At 54.0% G+C, this 17,886-nt stretch overlaps 1 protein-coding gene across 6 annotated transcripts in view; it reads right to left on the bottom strand.

The window, feature by feature from the left end:
- Positions 1 to 5,679, bottom strand: part of SLC38A10 (solute carrier family 38 member 10) — a 41,630-nt gene extending 35,951 nt beyond the window's left edge. For all 6 annotated transcript variants that reach the window (XM_005221112.4, XM_059878618.1, XM_059878617.1 and 3 more), the window contains exons 1-2: positions 5,279 to 5,679; positions 2,400 to 2,517 (exon numbers count right to left, since the gene is read on the bottom strand). In XM_005221112.4, coding sequence (XP_005221169.2) covers positions 2,400 to 2,517; positions 5,279 to 5,377 — 217 coding nt within the window. In that variant the 5' untranslated portion in view covers positions 5,378 to 5,679. The remainder of the gene's footprint in view (positions 1 to 2,399; positions 2,518 to 5,278) is intronic.
- Between the last annotated feature and the right edge of the window lie 12,207 nt (positions 5,680 to 17,886).

Here is a 17,886-nt window from a genome sequence, read left to right as displayed (position 1 = left end):
CAAGCAGCGAACAGAACAGCACAAAACACACACACAAAACACCAACAGAAAACACAAGACACACCAGGGCTGTATTTCCCCAGACTGGCAAAGTTCATTCTCCAGTGATGCCTACGCACAGGCCAGGACAGGGAGGGCAGCCCTGTGGTCACTTCCAGGGATGAACCAAACTGAGAAATGTCGCAGACTCAAACCTGAAAAAACCACTCATCCGTTCTTGGAGCGCGGAGGGCTTAAAAAGGTTATCTCTTGAGGACGCCTCTGCCGTTCAGCAGCTTCCACACCCTGCAATGCACTGTCTCCAGGCCTGTCCATTTCCCACCCCCCACCCCCCACCCCCAGCTGTCTGATGCCCACGGGCCCAGCAGACATGTGGTGCTGGGGGCTCCGCGGACAGAGGCCATCTGTCCCGGGCCTGCAGGACTGGCATGCAGTGGGCTCTCTCCTCCCAGGCCACCCTCTCTGGCAGCAGCACAAGCTCTGGGCCAGGAGAAGAGGAGGACAGAAGACCTACAAGCAGTGGAAATGGCCCAGGAGGTGTGGGAAGATTGCTGGTCCACAGGGTTCCAGAGACTCCCATCTCGTCCTGTGTAGGGCTCCTTTCCAAGTTGGGGGGGGTCTCTCCATGTCAGAGATGGTGCCAAGACAGAGCCAGGACAAAGGGCAGCTGATGCTGCAGGCTGGGCCTGGGGGGACTGTGGGAGGTCACACAAATGCACCATCTTGTTTGGTACCAAAGGCGTAATCAGAGACCACAGGTGGTTTCAGATCTTTTTTGCTTCTGGGTAGTCAGAACTGGGCTGCAGCCACCACAAGCAGGTAAAGGTAGGAGCCCCAGCCAACCACACAGGCGGGTGTCCACGGGTGGTTTTCTTCCATCTTTCACACCTCGTCAAACCAGTCTGCCTTCTCAAGAACTTTCTAAGAATGTTCAGATGGACAGCTGTCAAAAACCACAGCCTCCCCAGTCCAGGGTCACTCACCCTCTTTCAGGGCACAGCCAAGCATTTGGTGGGAACCCTGAGCAGGGAGAAAGAGTCACCCCAAAAGCCACAGCCTCGCAGAGGGAGGAAGGGACCTGCCCTGGTGCACATATCATCCCAAGCAGAACTTGGCCTCATGGGAGCGAGTCAAATTTAGCCACTATATTTCACTTCCCCACGTGACTCCAACAGCAATGAGAGTCTGACAGCACCACTCTTATCAGACCGGAGAGAGAAGGAAGCAGTCCTTCAGTTTTGAGGTCAGAACAAATGTGAGTATCTCAGTGCCAATGCAAAGTAGGCAGACTGGAAGGAAACCAGAGGTCACGCTGCCAAAAGCCCACGCGTGGGGCTCACAGGTGTTTTTATTTTCTTTGGCCCTGGGAACCCTGCATACCGTTTCCTCTCGGCACCTCCTCCCTGCTGTAAGAGCTGGGAGCCGAGGGCCCACTGGGGCCTCTGCGAGCGGACCCAGCATCCGGGCCACACACCAGCTGGATGGTCAGGGGGTCCCAGCCAGAGGATGGGAGTTTTCCCCAGACGTGCATAGGGCAGCCTCTGAGACCACGTGTACTGGAATTTCAACACCCACACCACATATCCCCAGAATGCAACGTGGAGTCGAAAGGTCCGAGGTGGCAGACAGAATGCAGCCTTCACACACCAGCCTGAGGCGGGCGGGAGAGTGGGGGCCCTGCCCTCAGAGACAGGCTGCCCAGGAAATAGATCAAACTGAAACGAGGTGGAAAGCACAGCCTTCTTTGCCTCAGCTGAAATCAAAGGAAGAAAGAACTAGAGGAAACAAAACTGCAACCAACAGCAACCGGACATAGAGGGTGCAGCGGAGGAGCTGATGACTTGCTGCCGCTACAAGCCTGAGCCCAAGGACAGGCTGCCCATGGCATTCAAAGTGGAGACGTGCAGCAATATCTGGGTCAGGCAGCTCGGAAGGAAGGCTCTGGGGCCGCAGGCATAGGAGCAGAAGCTGCCAAGGCTGCCTGAACCGGGAGGGGCCTCTCTGTGTGGATGTGCATAAAGAGAAGGCAGGAGGACAAGCATTAACTCAATTTTAAAACGTGTTGATGTTAACAGCTTTGTTTTTTTTAACTGCATTAAATTTTAAAATAAGAAAAGAAATTGCTGCTCAAAGGACTCTTTAAGAATAAAGTAGAATAAAGAATAAAGCACTGGTGGTCCAGTCGTTAAGAGTCTATGCTTCCAGTGCACAGGGTGTGGGTTCGATCCCTGGTCAGGGAAATAATATCCCTCATGCTGTGCGGCATGACCAAAAAAAAAGAATAAAGTGAAAGAAAAGTACTTAAAAGACTAAGGCCCACACCCCCAGATCCAGACGCTGCGCTTTTTAAGAAGGTGCTGAGAAAGGTCCCGCCCCTCTCAGGGAGGCAATGCACTCACCCAGGCCAGCGTAAGTCCTCCGCTTGCTCAGGCTGGCAGCTTTCACCAGGAACATGCAGGACTGGTGCGTCATCCAAGAACAGAAGGCCAAGAGCAAGGCCCCCAGGACAATGCCACACTGGAGTGTTGGGAGAAAAGAAAGATGTTAACAAAACAAATGGGGTCGCAAAGAGTCGGACACAACTGAGCGACTAAACTGAACAAAATAAAACTACCCAGCATCGTTATCTCACACGCTGAACACAGGTGAATAGCACAAGCGATGACCAAAAGCCCTCCCCTCGGCCCCCGCTCCCTAGACTTGAGGCCCCAGCTCTACTTTGTCCCCACGCCAATGGGTAACAGTTCCTGGATGGAGTGGTCAACACGTTCTGTCCAGGGACATAAAGCATATACATGTCCCCAAAAGAGCACCAGGGACCCCATTTCCTTCCCAGAGTCTCAAGGAATGGTGAGGGGTTGCCAGTCTCCCCAGTTCCCTGCAGACACCCTACAGCAAGCCACCTTCCAGCCACTTGGATCAACAGCTACGAGTGATAAACACATTCTGGAAGGAAGAGATTAAAAGTGACATCTACGCCTTTCTTATAAGTTAAACAGACACTCACCATCTGACCAGCAATTGCACTCGTAGGTATTTACCCAAAAGAAATGAAAACATGTGTTCATGCACAAACCTGCGTGCCAATGTTTACAGCAGGTTTATCTGTAATCCAAAAACTGAAAAAACAACCAACTGTCCTACTAGCATCTAGCAGAGTGGAATACACACACAGCCCACCAGCCAGCTCTCCTGCGCGCGGGTCACCACCCCACAGGACAGGTCCATGTGGTCAAACCCCATGCATGTGTTCCTAACTGCTCCAAACAGGAAACGCCACGCCTGCCTAGCAAAGGTTAAAAACCAGATAAATTGAGCAATGGTAGCCAGACACCTACGACATGATGCATTCACATACAGGTAAAACCTGGCAACACTGACCAGTGGGGTCTGGGGGTGGGAGGGCGACCCTCAGTAAGGAGGCAGGGGTGGGGGTGCTGGCAATGCTGTGTTCCTCAATCTGGGAGCTGGCTACATGTCTTTGTTAATATTATGAAAATCCATCAAGAGTACACCTAAAATGTGTTCACTTTTCTGTATGCATGTTACACTTTAATAAATTGCTAATTTTTTCGGAAAAGTACCCCAAATTATTAAAACCAAACAAACAAAAAATGCAAACAAAAACTTTTAAGTGACCTGGCTACCAATAAATACACACATCTCCAAATTGCCTCTTGGCCTCACATGGTGTTCTTGCCAACGGGCTTCTCAGAGAAGACGCTGAGTCTGAGTGATGAGTGACAGCATGTCCTAACTTGGCCAGGCCCTCGGGGCAGGGCAAACCACTTCCAGGTCTTTGCTTGCAAGAGGGCACCCACCGATCAGCTCTCCCCTCAGACAACTCAGCCTGGCCCATTTTTAAATGCTCTGGCAGGGGACTCATGCCCAGCACATAGTAAGACACTCAAATCTGAATCACCAGAGCCCTGCCACAGTGGCACTTGGCAGAGAGGAGTCAAGGAAGGCAGCACTGCATTTACAGACTCAGAATCAGCTAACTACACATCCCAGGATGCAGTTCTGTGCCAGGCAAGTCACAATGCACGCTGGGACACGTAGTCTTTCCAATACCCAGAGGTGGCTGGCCCACGCTGGGATTCACAAGCCAAGACACAGATGTTGCTTCTTGAAGCCGCCAGCGTGGCCTTCTACATAGCCCTGCAGTCTCCATCCTCCCACCAACATGCTCATCAACCAAGTCAGAACAACCACTCACACGGGAACGCTAAATGCATTTTCTTTTTGCTATTTTTATCCAAAAGATGCTAAATGTGAAAAGTGCAGTGTTACTCTAAAATTAAATGCTGATGCCGATTTTCAGTTCCAAAATATCCATCTTATTTTCATTTTTCCACCTATTTGGTTTCATCATGTAAGACTGGTCTTCGAGGCCTTGTTGGCCACCTGTCCTTCTCTGGTGTCCCTCTCCTCCTCCATCCTCAAGCAACCTAGCTAGTAGACAGCTCCTGCCCCAAGAGGCAGAGGTAACAGTATCTCCAGCATGGCACACAGTAAGCTAAGAAGTTCATTTTTAGGAAAGAAGTTACCCAATTTGATAATTCTATCACCTCCCTTCTCTACCATACCAAATGCCTGTTTATTTGTGAATTAAACAGAAGCCAAATGAACCCACACCTCAAAAATGGTGAGTTTCTTTCATGAGGTATTTAATGCTGGGATGACACCAATTTTTTAATATTTTGGATTTTTTCAATCAAGGTAACATTTGCATATGGTGAAATGCACAAATTTTAAGCACACAATCTGGAGTAATCACCTTGTAACCAACACCCCAAACTAGTTACAAGGCCTGGGGGTTTGACTGATGTGCTTCTGAATACAAGTGCAGTCAGGTCAGAGTTTTCAGAAATAATAAAGAAAAATAACACTGAAATCTATTGGTCACTTTACATTTTTGAAAGATCATATTACTTTGCTATATGTGCACTTGGATCTGAAATTATTAATTGTTCTTAAGCTTTTCCTTGAGAAAAGAGGATAAGATGGTTGGATGGCATCACCTACTCGATGAACATGAGTTTGAGCAAGCTCCGGGAGTTGGTGATGGGCAGGGAAGCCTGGTGTGCTGCAGTCCATGGGGTCGCAAAGAGTCGGACAGGACTGAGCGACTGAAGCTTTTCGTCGAGGTTATTCCCTCAATTTCTCTTGCAGCCACGGGGCGGGCGAGCTGCAGGGCCGCCTCCCCAAGTCCTAGTTCCCGTGAGGGGGTGAGCCCGGGGCGGCGAGGGGGGTGACCACTGCCTGCTGGACTCACCTGTTTGAAGCAGAAGGGCATGGTGAGGACACTGACCCCTACTATGCTGTTCACTATGTTCGTGATCAGCCCCCAGTTGGAGGCGGCGGCCGCAGTCATAGCGCGGGGTCTAGAGGCCCGGGAGCCCCAGTTCAAGGCGCCGGGACGACGGTGGGGCGTGAGACCGTGAGGGAGACGGGTGGCTGGCTGCCTGGAGGAGGCGGCCTCTTGGGAAGGCGGTAGGGGCAGTCAACCTCCAGACCCCACGGCCGCCTCATGTCTTCCTCCCCCGCTGGTTCTCGCCGGCCACCTCCGTGTCCCCACGCATAGACCCGGAAGAATTGCGGGGTGCCAGCCAGGAACACCTCAGCCCGGCTTCGCAGCCACCCTGACACACACTTCCTCCTTCCGCGGGCTCCTCTGCCCGGAAGTGACGGAGAATAGGCGGTGCTCAGGCAGGGCTCTTACGGAGAGAGGCGGACCTAGTGGGGCGGGGCTTGGTGGGAAGCAAACCAATGAGAGGTGGGCTGGGTGTGTGGGGCGGGACCTGTGGGCGGGGCCCGGTGTCAGAGCACCTGTTCCAGCACCCAGCTAATAATCCTCCTGAGAACCTGGTATCCTGAGCCCTTTCTTTCAGGACCTGGAGCACAAGGAACTCGCCACAGCTCTACATTGTCACATACATACGGTATCATCAGTTGGGCTAATCTGGTGAATACAATGGAATCACATTGTGGTTTTTATTTTTTATCTTTAATATTTATTTATTTGGCTGCATGGGATCTTAGATGCAGAATCTTCGGTTGTGGCATGCTAACTCTTAGTTTCGGAGAAGGCAATGGCACCCCACTCCAGTACTCTTGCCTGGAAAATCCCATGGACTGGCTCCGTCTATGGGGTCGCACAGAGTCGGACACGACTGAAGCGACTTAGCAGCAGCAGCGGCAGCAGCAACTCTTAGTTTTGGCGTGTGGGATCTAGCTCCCTGACCAGGGATGGAGCCCAAGTCCCCTGCATTGGGAGTGAAGAGTCTTAGCCTCTGGACCACCAGGGAAGTTCCTCACTGTGGTTTTTAATTTGTTCCCCCAGTTACAAATGAGGTAAATTATCTACTCCTATTTTTATTGTCCATTCATATTTCTTCTCAAAATGCTTATTCATTTTTGCCCATTTTTCTAATTAGCTATTTGATCTCACAAATTTTGCATTCTTTCAATGTGCTTGATAACTAACCCTGTGTCCCTCAATTTGGGTTTTTCTGATGCCTCCTCGTTGTATTAGTTTTTCATAGCTAGAGTAACAAATCACCACAAATTTAGCAGCTTAACCAACAGAAACCTGTTCTTATGGTTCTGTGGGTCAGAAGTCCAGAATGCATCTCACTGGACTGAAATCAAGATGTGAGCAGGTCACCCCCTTTATGGAAGTTCTCGGGGAGATTCCATTTCCCACTCATTGGGTAGCTGGCAGAATTCAAGTCGTTTGGGTGGTAGAGCCAAGGCCCCCATTGTCTTGCAAACTGAAAACTGAGGCCTCTTCTCAGTTTCTAGAGGCCATGTTCCCCGGCTCATGGCCCCCTTCCTCCAACTTCAAAGTCAGCAGCAGCGGAGAAGGGGTCAACTCCCTCTCACTTCACATATCTGACCCAGCCAGGAAAAGTTTTCCAATTTTAAGTATTCATGTGATTAGATTGAGTCCATCTGGATAATCCAGGATAATCTCCCCATCTCAAGGTCTGTAACCTTAATCACAGCTGCAAAATCCCTTTTGGCATGTAAGGTAACATATTCACAGGTTCCCTGGATTAAGGGGTGCACGTCTTTGTGGGGAGCCAGTAGTCTGCCTACCCACACTCATGGTGAAATTCAAGTTACATTTCTTTGGCACAAATATTGTGGATGTGCTCCTGTGTTTCCATTGAATCCTATCAGATGCCCTACGATTTTGATTTGTCCCATTACTGGCTATATTCTCTCTGATTGCTTGATTAGATAGTTATGTCTTTCTCCTTAGTAAATAATGAGTGGTTTGTGGGGAGGTACTTTGAAACTAAATGTCCTGGTCCTTGTCAAACTTGCAACCTATGACTATATCGACAGCACTGTGGACTCCAGTTGTATTCAGAGGGTTATCATCCATTATTATCACAAGCTATTTTGATGTGCCGATTTCCTAGACTTGGACAGTGAGAGCCCCTTCAGCTGGCCCCTTTGTCCTGTGCTGGGTCCCTGTCATTCTCTGAGCACTTCCTTGCTTTCTTGCATGATAAGGTGTTCCAAGCTCATCGTGTACTTTTCAAGGATCAATCCTTTCTCCAAGAACTCCAAGGAGTCCTTTCAGTGGAGACTAGTCATAGAGACCGAGATCTGGGCACTGATCCTGGCCACTGTTCCTCAATGGGCAGAACTAGAAGACACGTGTGTGTACCACACTCACATCTAGATGTCTTCCTAGGTCCATGTACATATTGAAAGTCACATGTTCACAGCAGTATCTCCAAACACTGCCGGCGGTCCAGGGCCACAGTCTTCATCCTGATATTCTCCCCTTCGATACTTGTAATGCCTGAGTTGATGCTCTCCACCTCACTTAGGCTCCCATACCCTCCCCTGGGCTGCCCCACCCCCATCCCAGACTCCCTCTCCACCCAACTCTGGTTCTGAGTGTTCCCCCACCGGCAATTCCCACTGGCACAGACACTCACCTCACCTTGCACCACCTAAAGGTTTTAGGACTGATGTGTAAAGCAGAGAGAGTCAGGGGCATGGCCATTTTGGAACCTGCACCCCTTCCATTCTCGCTACCCACATGTGAGTTCAATCAGCTGAGCTAATGTGACACCTCTGTTCCATGGGAGCCTTCTGAAGCACAAAGGCTGTGTGACCCTGGGCATGTTAAAGAACCTCTCTGAGCACCCATTATTGGGGCATCCATCACTGAAGAGGCAGCAACTTTCCATTTGGTTGCTGGAGGTGACAGCCATAGGCACCATCTGGGGAAGGAGGCAGATGGGGCTGGACTAGGGTCCCACCTCTGGATGCTGGCGACTCAAGACTTCAGACAGAGGGAGATGTTGACCCCACCTGGCACACCTGTATTAAAGTGACAGATCCTGCTTCTCCCACATAGGTGCCTGCTTTACCAAGAGGGAACCCCTCTACCACCCCTTCCCCTTCCCTCCCTCTCCCCCACCTCAACCCTCACCAAAGACATTCAGGGACCCAGCCTGGGTTAAATCTACCTGGCAGTTGTGGCTGCTTTAGAGAAGGGCTCCTGGAGAAGGTGGCCTGGGCCCAGGAGGCAGCTGTGGGCAGAGCCAGAGCTGTGGCACTGTCTGGGACCTGGCTACCAGAACACTGGGTCAATCCTCAGTGTTTTCAGTTGTTAAATGGGGCTGATGACCCTGCTCTGCGAGTCTCTGAGAGGTCACAGGTGCAATCCTTTCTCTCCCAGAGAGCATCATTGTTTTTTTTAGCGATCTTCTGCTTTTTCAGGGCTTCCCAGGTGCGTGCGTGCGTGCCAAGTCACCTCAGTTGTGTCCAACTCCTTGTGACCCTGTGGACTGTGGCCCACCAGGCTCTTCTGTCCATGGGATTCTCCAGGCAAGAATACTGGAGTGGGTTGCCATGTCCTCTTCCAAGGGACTTTCTAGGTGTGGCTAGTGGTAAAGAACCCGCCTGCCAATGCAGAAGACCTGGGTTCAACCCCTGGGCCAGGAAGATCCCCTGGAGAAGGAAATGGCAACCGACTCCAGTATTCTTGCTGGGATATTCCCACAGACAGAGGAGTCTGGCAGGCTACAGTCCATGGGGTCCAAAGAGTCAGACAGGACTGAAGCGACTGAGCATACACACAGCTTTTCCATCAGTCTCCAGTTTCCAAACTGGAGGCATGATGGGGGCCAGGATGGTCCCTCGGAAATGAACACTGGGGGGCTCTGGGCAGTTGGGACGAGATGGGCATCAGGGACCCTGCCTGGTATGGAGCCTGAGACTTCATCACCCCAGCAAGCAGGACTTAAATGTTGACTCTAGCCCAGTGGCTGAACTGTCCAGAAGGCCATTTCCATACCCCTCTCTGGTTGGATCCTCACTCTTTCAGGCTGTCTTGAGTAGGAGCAGAGCCTGGGGGCTGTCCTGAGCCCAGGGAGGTGGCCAAGGGAAGGAAGAGGGAACCCAGGCCTGGTGGCCCTGAGTCCCTGCACGCTCCCCTTGCTGTTTATATAACCCCAGAGCCATAAAACTGACAACAGTTCCAGCAGACAGGACTGGATCTTACTTAGCATCTGCTGGGCGGGGTGCCATCGGATCACGTGCTACGGAGGAATCCACCAAACCCCACCACCAGCCCCCCACTGCCAGGCTGCCTCCTCAGAGGAAGGGGTCATGCAAAAACTACGCAGAAGGACCAGCTTCACAGGGAGATTCAGGGCTGCACCCACCCCCTACACACACACACACACACACACACACACACGGCCCTGACCTTGGTTTTCTGGGTACGGGCAGTCAGGCCTTAATGAAATGTGAGGGGAGAGAGGGTCAGCCCTGGTGTTTTCCAAAGTGCGCTTACTCCATCCACATTGTACTCCCCTTTGTGGTGGGGGAGGGGAGAACATGAGGAGGGGGAGGTGGGGCTGGCCCCACTGTGGTCTGGAGGAAGATTATGTCCCCTCGTCCTCTGTCAGGGCCCCCCCAAGTTGGAGATGCCTGGGGAGCTGCCCAGGTGCAAGGGAGCTTTCCTGGGGCTGACAAGGGGGAGCTGGCTGGGCCACCCTTAGTCCCCCACTGAATGGGCCCAGCTCTGAGAGTCCGTTCTTGGCCTCAGCCCCTAAAGCCAGGGACCAAGGGTTTTTCCAGCAGCTCAAGCCACTGGTGACCCCTGGGCTGTTGGCTCAGGTTCTGGGAGGAGGGCTGGGGGCCAGGTGCCCAGGAGAAGAAGGCAGGAGAGTAGCTGCTATTGGGCACCTAGGCTGGGTGGGCCTGGAAGATCCTAGGGGGCCCAGCAGGGTCTTTCAGAAGTTTTAACACCACTTCCCTCTGCTTCAGGGGCCTCTCTCTTGAGCAGGGACAGCTCTAAGACCCTCTGTTGGAAAAACCACAGACTAACTATCCAATCCTCCAGGGCCGCCCCCCGACCCAGGCCCCAAATTCCCAGAGACTAGGAAAGCTAGAAGCCTGGCAAGCAGAGACCAGACCAGCTGACCCAGCCCTGAGGGAGACCAGAAGCCAGCTGGGCCAAGAGTGGACCAGGCCTCCCCCACCCCAGGTGGCTCTGGGACCCAGGCGGGGGCTTCCCAGGGAGGCCTACCCTCCAGCCTTTCCTGGAAGGTAGGAAGCCAGAATGGGGTGCTGGAAGAGGCACCTACATTTTCTCCCAGCCGGCAGCCTGGCCCAGGTGCCCTCCCTTCATCCTCCCCAGGGGACCCCACTGGGCCAACCCATCCCAGGATGCCTGGTGGGGAGGGAGAGGGCCAAGAGGTGTTTTCTACAAGGAACTGAGAAACAGCCATCAGCAGAGTTGCCTCTCAATGCCCCACCAGTGAGGGCCTGCCACTGCCCAAGCTCAGGGCCACTGCTGCCAAGACCACCCTCACCTTCTCTCCTTGCAGGTTTAAGGTGAATGTGGGGCCACCCCAGTATTCACATGTGCATTCCTAACTCCTGTCCCTCAGCATGTGGGGGGCCCTGATCCATTATGACTGGTGTCCTTATAAAAACGGGGAATTTGGGCACAAGCACCCACATGGAGTGAACACCTGTGAACACTGGCAGAAATTGGTATGACTCATCTACAAGCCAAGGAATGCCGGGAGCCACTGTCAGCACCAGGAGCTGTGAAAGGGACATGAAGCAGATTCTCTCTGAGAAAGAACCGACCACGCTGACACCCTGATATCAGGCTTCTGGCCCCAGAATTGGGAGAGAATACGTTTCTGTTAAATCTATAAGAACTTTATTCCATCAGCTCCAGGACATGAATGTCACCATACTGCGCTTTCCAGACACTCTCAGGTTTCAGGACCCTCAGTGTCCACACACCACAGCCCCTGCCACAGCCTCGCCTGCTCCATCTGACATGCTCATCTTTCCCCTCCTTGGCCACTGGTCCCCTGGTGCCCTTTGCCACTGCTTCTCCCAAGCATTGGCCCTGTCTCTTCTTGCATCTGGACACCCCTCGATGCATGAGCCGACTATGACCTCCTCTAGGGCCAAGTTCACCACACCACCTAATTTGCAGCACTCACCCTAGAGAACCACAGAATTTGGAGCCATTAAAGTGTGTGCCCAGGTGAAATTCCTGCCTAATTCCTGCAGGTAGAGAGGGTCCATGGAACATCCACCCTGGCCCAGGTCATCAGATTGTATCTGTTCCAACCCTTCTCACAGGGCAAATTCTGGACTTCTTGCTAGAGGCAGTCAATGGCAATCCCTAACTATTGCCCTCCCCATTTTACAGAAGGGAGAACTGAGGCTCAGAGAGGTGAGGTGATTTGCTCAAGACCATGTAACTCCTAAGTTACATGGCCTGGACCCAGGTCATAGTGGGTCCATAACTCCTTGTACTCAGGGCCACTGGCCTCTGCCCGCTGAGCCAAGCTGCGGGAGGCAGCATCTTCTAGCCGGTGGTCAAGTCCAGCACCGTGCTGTGGGGCTGGCTCCTGGGGACGCTTTTGGCCACATTAGGGGAGAAAGGACACAAGGAACACAATTGCACCACTCCAGACCCACCCCCAAGCTCACCTGCACACCAGCTTTAGGGCCTCATGTGGCCTCTGCAGACCTGTTTCCCACCAAGGCCTCCCCTGTTCCTGGTCTGACGGGGGAGCCCTTGACCGGGTCCTATCCAGCAACCAGGAACGGGAAGTGTGTCTCCATAGGGAAAGCCTTCTGTGCAGCCAGGGTGAGCTGGAAGGACAGTATGACCTTTGTGATGTCCCTGGTCTCAGACAAAAGCTGCAGATTATCATCTTGGCCACCAGGAGAAAACTCCCCCTGAATCTCATTATCATCTTGTAATTAGAGGGGGTGGTTGAGAATTCGACAAGATGGAAAACCTGCTTTCATCTACTTTTTTTTTTTTTTACCCTTTTCTAAAAATTCCAGACACGAGGCGAGAGCTGCCTGGGCCCACAGGTGCAGCATCACACGTCCAGACACAGGGAGCCGCGTGCACAGGCCCCAGGCCCCCTCCCCGCAGGCCCTTCAGGGCAAGTGGGTTCCCCACCTTGGTCCCTGGGAACTTTGCAAGCGATTTCTCTTCTGTTGGGGTTGGAGGCAGATCTGGGGGTGCAGGAAAGGCAAGGTCGTGTCTAAGTTCATTCTCCTGAAGCACCAAGCAGGTTAAGAGCTGGCACTTGACTCCAGTAGCTCTGGAGCCTTAACCAGCAAACCATGTGCTCCCCTGCCTGCCCTGGGCCTCCATCCTCCCTAAGCGGGGATGCCAAGCTGTCCCATGGCCACTGTTCGCTCAGCCTCAGTCTGGCAGGCTGGGGACAAAGTCAGGCTGAGACCCCAGCATGCACTCAGCCCACCCTCCTCCTTGCGCCATGGATCCTCTGTGTGGCAGGCCAGTGAGGCACATGAGGCCTCACCCCTGCTCCCCAGGCTGCATCTCAGGAGTGGGGACAAAGGGTAGGATGTTCTGGTTGCAGATGTACGAGCCCCAGGCTTGCCAGGGTGAGAGGCCTCAGAGGCTTTGTGAGCCAGTGGGAAACTGCCATTTCATGCTCCAGAAAAGGGAAGGCCAGTAGTGGTGGCCGAAGCCTGGCAAATGCACCCTTCAGGGGCAGGGAAGGGCCTAGGAGACCTGCCGGCCGTCGTCTTCAGCCCCTTCTGCATCTGGCCTCCCAGGCCATAAAAGCAGGGAGATCTCCCAGGGATCAAACCCCTTCCAGGACAGCGGCCCTAGGATCAAAAATGTCACTTCTCTCCCCTAAAAGGTGTGCCTCAAACAGGGCTTGCCCAGGCACCACAGAGCCTGGGGTCCCCACTCAGGCTCCAGGGAAGGCTGTGACCCACGGGGTGGGAGGTGACAAGGGAAAGTCAAGTGGCCCCCTTCAAGTGGGGGAAGTCCCTTGCCCTCGTCATTAGAACACTGAGCTCCTCCAGGTGGCCCCAGCGGACCTGGTGGGATACGTTTCTGACTTCTCTTTGCTGGGTTGGGGGACAGAACTGGAATGGTAGGAGGTGAGAGAGACACAGCTGGGAGTCCTGGGGCACAGTTGGGCTGTATCCAGCTCCCTCATCGAACAGCTGCAGCCCCCCAGGCTCCCTGCGCCCGTGGCTGCCCTGCAGTCGACAGGACAGTGGGCTGTGGGGTGGGATGCAGGAATGTGACATGCCCAGGCATGGGGCTAGGCTTCTGAGAGCTTCCCCAGCTGTGCAGAGGCCCGGCAGATGGAGCCTGGGTAATCAGAGCCAGTGACAGCCGAGGGCTGATAAAGACAAGGCAGGTGGAGGTTCTAGGATAGGCCCTGCTGGGAAGCCAGGCCCCTCCACTCAGGCAGAGGGCCAGAGCTGGGGGTGGGTGCAGAGCGCAGCCTTTATGGACACAGGGGTCCCGGGCAGTGGCGGGAAGGGCAGAGAGCAGTGGATCTGTCTGGGCCCTCCGGATCCAAGCCCAGGCTTTGTCTAATCCTCAGCACCCCCCGTGTGATAAGGAGCAGTTTCTGCTCCCACAGGAGCTGGGGGACCCCGACCTGGCCCTCGGCCAGAGTAGACTCAGTCTTCAACTCTCCTTCAGAGGAGCTGCGGCTACTGGAAGGGCTGTAGGCACCAGGCAACGTTCAAATCCCTTCCCCATCTTCCAGCCAGTGGGCTGGGCATCTTCACCCAGCCTCGGTTTCCTCACCTGAAATATACTGTTACACACACAAACACACACACACACCTCTCCACGGCCATGTAAGTTAATTATGTATTAGCAGCTCAGTCGTATCCTACTCTTTGCGACCCCATGAACTGTAGCCCACAAGTCTCCTCTGTCCATTGGATTTTCCAGGCAAGAATACTGGAGTGGGTTGCCATTCCCTTCTACAGGGGATCTTCCTGACCCCGGGATCAAACCTAGATCCCCTGCACTGCAGGCAGATTCTTTACTCTCTGAGCCACCAGGGAAGCCCCAGTTAAATCACGGAGGTCCGCCTAGGGCCTGGTCCACAACAGGAGCTCCAGTCCCCTTCCCCCAGCCCTGCCCGTCCGTTCCTCTGGAAGCAGCCACGGCGGGCCCTGCTGCCGTCTCTGCAGGAAAAAGGCCAGCCTCTGCTTGTGGGCACTTGGCAGCTCACAGGACCTCGGCCCCAGGGACAGGAGGGCGGTCAGCACACCTGCTGCATCAGGTGCCATGGAGGAGGAGCGGGTCCTGCGTGTGGGAAGCAGCAGGTGCACATGGGACGTGGGCACCGTCACCGCCAGCTGGTGTTGGTACTGCTGCTTAGGTGCCCAAACACAGGCAGGGTTTTCAGGTAAAAGAGGAGCTAATGAAATCCCAGGCTAGAGGGTGCTGAGCCCCAAGCTTGGCACCTGTTGCAAGTCCAGGGCCCATCAGAGACTGGCACTGATGACAAGGGCCACCAGGCTCAGATTCCAGCTGGGCTCCTCCAGCTGTCCCTACACTACCGAGGGGTGTGACCTCTTCCCTCAGTGCAGGGCGGGCAGTCAGACTGGCCGAGTACAGCTCCTGGAGGGTTCAGAGCACACAGCCTTCCGTCACACGTCGCCCCAGCTCCCAGCCCGTCCAGGCTCCACACAGACGACCCTCTTGTGCTCCACATCTCTGGTGGTGGAGGCAGCCAAGCTGGGGAGAGTGGAGGGGGCAAGTAGGGGTGAGGTCCAAGCAGGCAAGAAGCCCCTGGCCCCATTCCATCCTCCAGTCCCCTGGGAAGGCAGTCACAGGACAGACCCGCAGCATGCTTCCCCCACCCTTCCTGAGGGCCCCTAGCCCCCAGCAGGGATCTTGAAAGGACCCCTTTGTGTGGTGAGCCCCTCTCTGGGGCCTGGGCCATAAGATCACCTCAATTCCCAGCTGACAGGAACTGAAGTCACCCATGTTCAAGGCTATGGTGGGAGGAGTTACCCCAGAGGGCCAGACCTTTCTAACACTGTACCCCCAACCCCCAGGGAAGAGTGAGCCCCCTCTATGATCTGCAGGTCCTGCTACATAACCTGTGAGGCCTGGTTAAAAGAGAGTGTGGGGCCTGCTCAAAAGTCAGGGGAAATTCCACGAACGGTAGGAAAGTATAAACCTTTTCCCTTTCTTCCATGGTCTCTCCACTTGTCCTGGTGTTTCTTTTTATTTGTTATTTAATGTCACTCTCAGTAAAGAAAAATTTAAATCGTTAGCACGCATTTTACATTCATCTTTATAACAGGTGATGCCCGTTTGAAACACAAACATAGGCAGAATCCCTGAAATCACGCAACTCATATTTTATAGCTGGTACCTGCTCTCGTTTTCTATTGTCACAAACACAGTACAGACAGGCCACAAAACTAACTCCACTGTTTTTATTTCACTTCCTGCTGTGCCTGATGGGGGAAGGGCGGGAAGAGGGGCCTTGTCCCCCGCTTCCTTCCATATCATCATTTCCAGCGGGACTTTGGGCTGATACTGGAGGGAGCACCAGGAAGAAAAGACGTGACGGGTTCCTTGGTCGGTGGTCACGCCTCCCCCCTTCCCAAATGGCCTGGGAATGAGGCCCGTCACCTCAGCTCTGCAGCTGTGGCTCACTTCCTGCCTGGCTCCCAGCCCCCTACCCTGGTCTCCAGCCTCCTAGAGCCACCCACCTGCTGGCCTCTGCCCAGCAGGCCCTTCCTCACTACCCATCGTGAAACTCCATAGATTCCTCCTCCTGGAAGCCTGCCAGGCCCTCTCCTTCCCCTAAGTGGGCTCATGTCCCCAGACCCCCCTGGATTTACATGCCGTCTCTTCTACCAGATGGGAACTAACGCAAGCTCTCATGTACTGCTGTGGCCCTGGTACCTGGTACCAGGCCTGGAATACTGTGAGTGCTCCTCACAAGAAAGTGGCTTGCTGGAGGGGGAATAGTTAGATAAAGGATGGATGTGCGGATGAATGGACACTTGGATGGGTGGGTTGCTGAACAAGTAAACGAATAAGTGGATGATGGGTAGATGGGTGGATGAATCGGGGGAGTTGGTCAATGGGTGAGTGAGTGACAGATGAATGAGTAAATGTACATGTGAGGGGTGGATAAAAGGATGGGTTGGTGGGCACGGTCTGGACTACAGTCCTCTCCGGGAGGAGCCTCAAGTCCCAACGTTTTTCACCGTGGTGGGTCTTAAATCAGCCAAATGCTTTCAGTCAGTTTTTGGAGACAAAAACCAGCACTGGTCTCACCATTAAACAGGATAAGGTTGGAAGGATAATGGGATCCCACAGCCGAAACAGGTGGCTGGAAAGTGGAGCCGGGAAACTGGGCCTCCTGGGGAGGCAAGAAGCGGGAAGAATGTTACCCACCTTTGGGCGGGCAGGTGACTTGTTCAGGGGTCAAGCTCCAGAGCCAGGGAGAGTCTGCTAGTTAAGATCTGGGTCACACACAGGTCCTGGCTACCAGAGAAAGGGTGCCCAGTGTCTGGGCTTCCTGTGGGGGCAGAGACCACACGGGCTGGGGGTCCTTCCTCAGCAAGAATCACGCGTGGCCCCTGCTAGTCTCCAGGGAGAGCCCACTGCTCAGGAGCGGGGTCCACTGGGAGGCCGTCTGCTCATGCTGGCCTCCCAGTAGGCCGTCTTTGCATCTCCCCACTTTGGGGACCCCTGGTGGGCAAGGCAGGACCCCCTCTCTTCTTCAAGATGCCCACACAGACCTGGGCTTAAGGTTCTTGACCCACTTACTTGTTTGATCACAGTCAAGTGGTCGTGGGCCCCTGGGGGCAAGCTGGCAGTGTGTTGGGGGTGAGCCCCGGGCATCAGTGGGAACAGGAGGGCAGCGTCCAGCCTGTATGTTAGCCATGGGCACCTCGGTTAGCACCTGGAGCACGTGACAAAATCACATAGAACCCGAGGGCCATATGGAGGGAGATGCCTCAATCCAGGTTCCCAGACTCCTCCTGGGGAGGGATGGGGGGGTGGCACCTGGCAGAGGAGGGGGCGAGGCAGGAGCCAAGAGCTGTTTGCACTCGGAATGTCCATTAACATTCTTCTAAACAGGCCGTGTCATTTTATAAAAGACTGAGAACTCGTCAATGGTACACAAAAGATTTTTGTTATTTCAGAAGTTGGCTGCTAAAAAATCCTCCAACTGCTGCCTCCCCCAGAGGAGACCAGGGGAGAGGCCCCCATCTCCCCTTGTCTCCATGCATGCTGAGACACCAGGGAAGAGCTCAGTTTGAGAAACAGAAGTCAACTTAACGTGTAAAGAGCACAGTTACCCAAACCGTCCCTCCCTTCCAAACCTGGAAGTGCTGCTAGGGGATACAGCCCTCCTGTCCAAGTCCAGATGCGGGTCCCCATCCTTCTCCCCAGGACGCCACTCCCCACACTGCAGGTGGTAGGAGGCTGATGGGGAGGCAGCCCCTCTGCCAGGCAATTTGAAGTGCCCTGAGACCATCCCCCTCTCAGGAAACGCCGGTTGGGACCCTCTGGCCAGAGTCAGAGGTGAACTCAGG

The sequence above is a fragment of the Bos taurus genome, chromosome 19 (assembly GCF_002263795.3).
Source record: "Bos taurus isolate L1 Dominette 01449 registration number 42190680 breed Hereford chromosome 19, ARS-UCD2.0, whole genome shotgun sequence".
NCBI classification, from domain to species: Eukaryota; Metazoa; Chordata; class Mammalia; order Artiodactyla; family Bovidae; genus Bos; species Bos taurus.
This window is presented reverse-complemented; position numbering and strand designations above follow the sequence as displayed.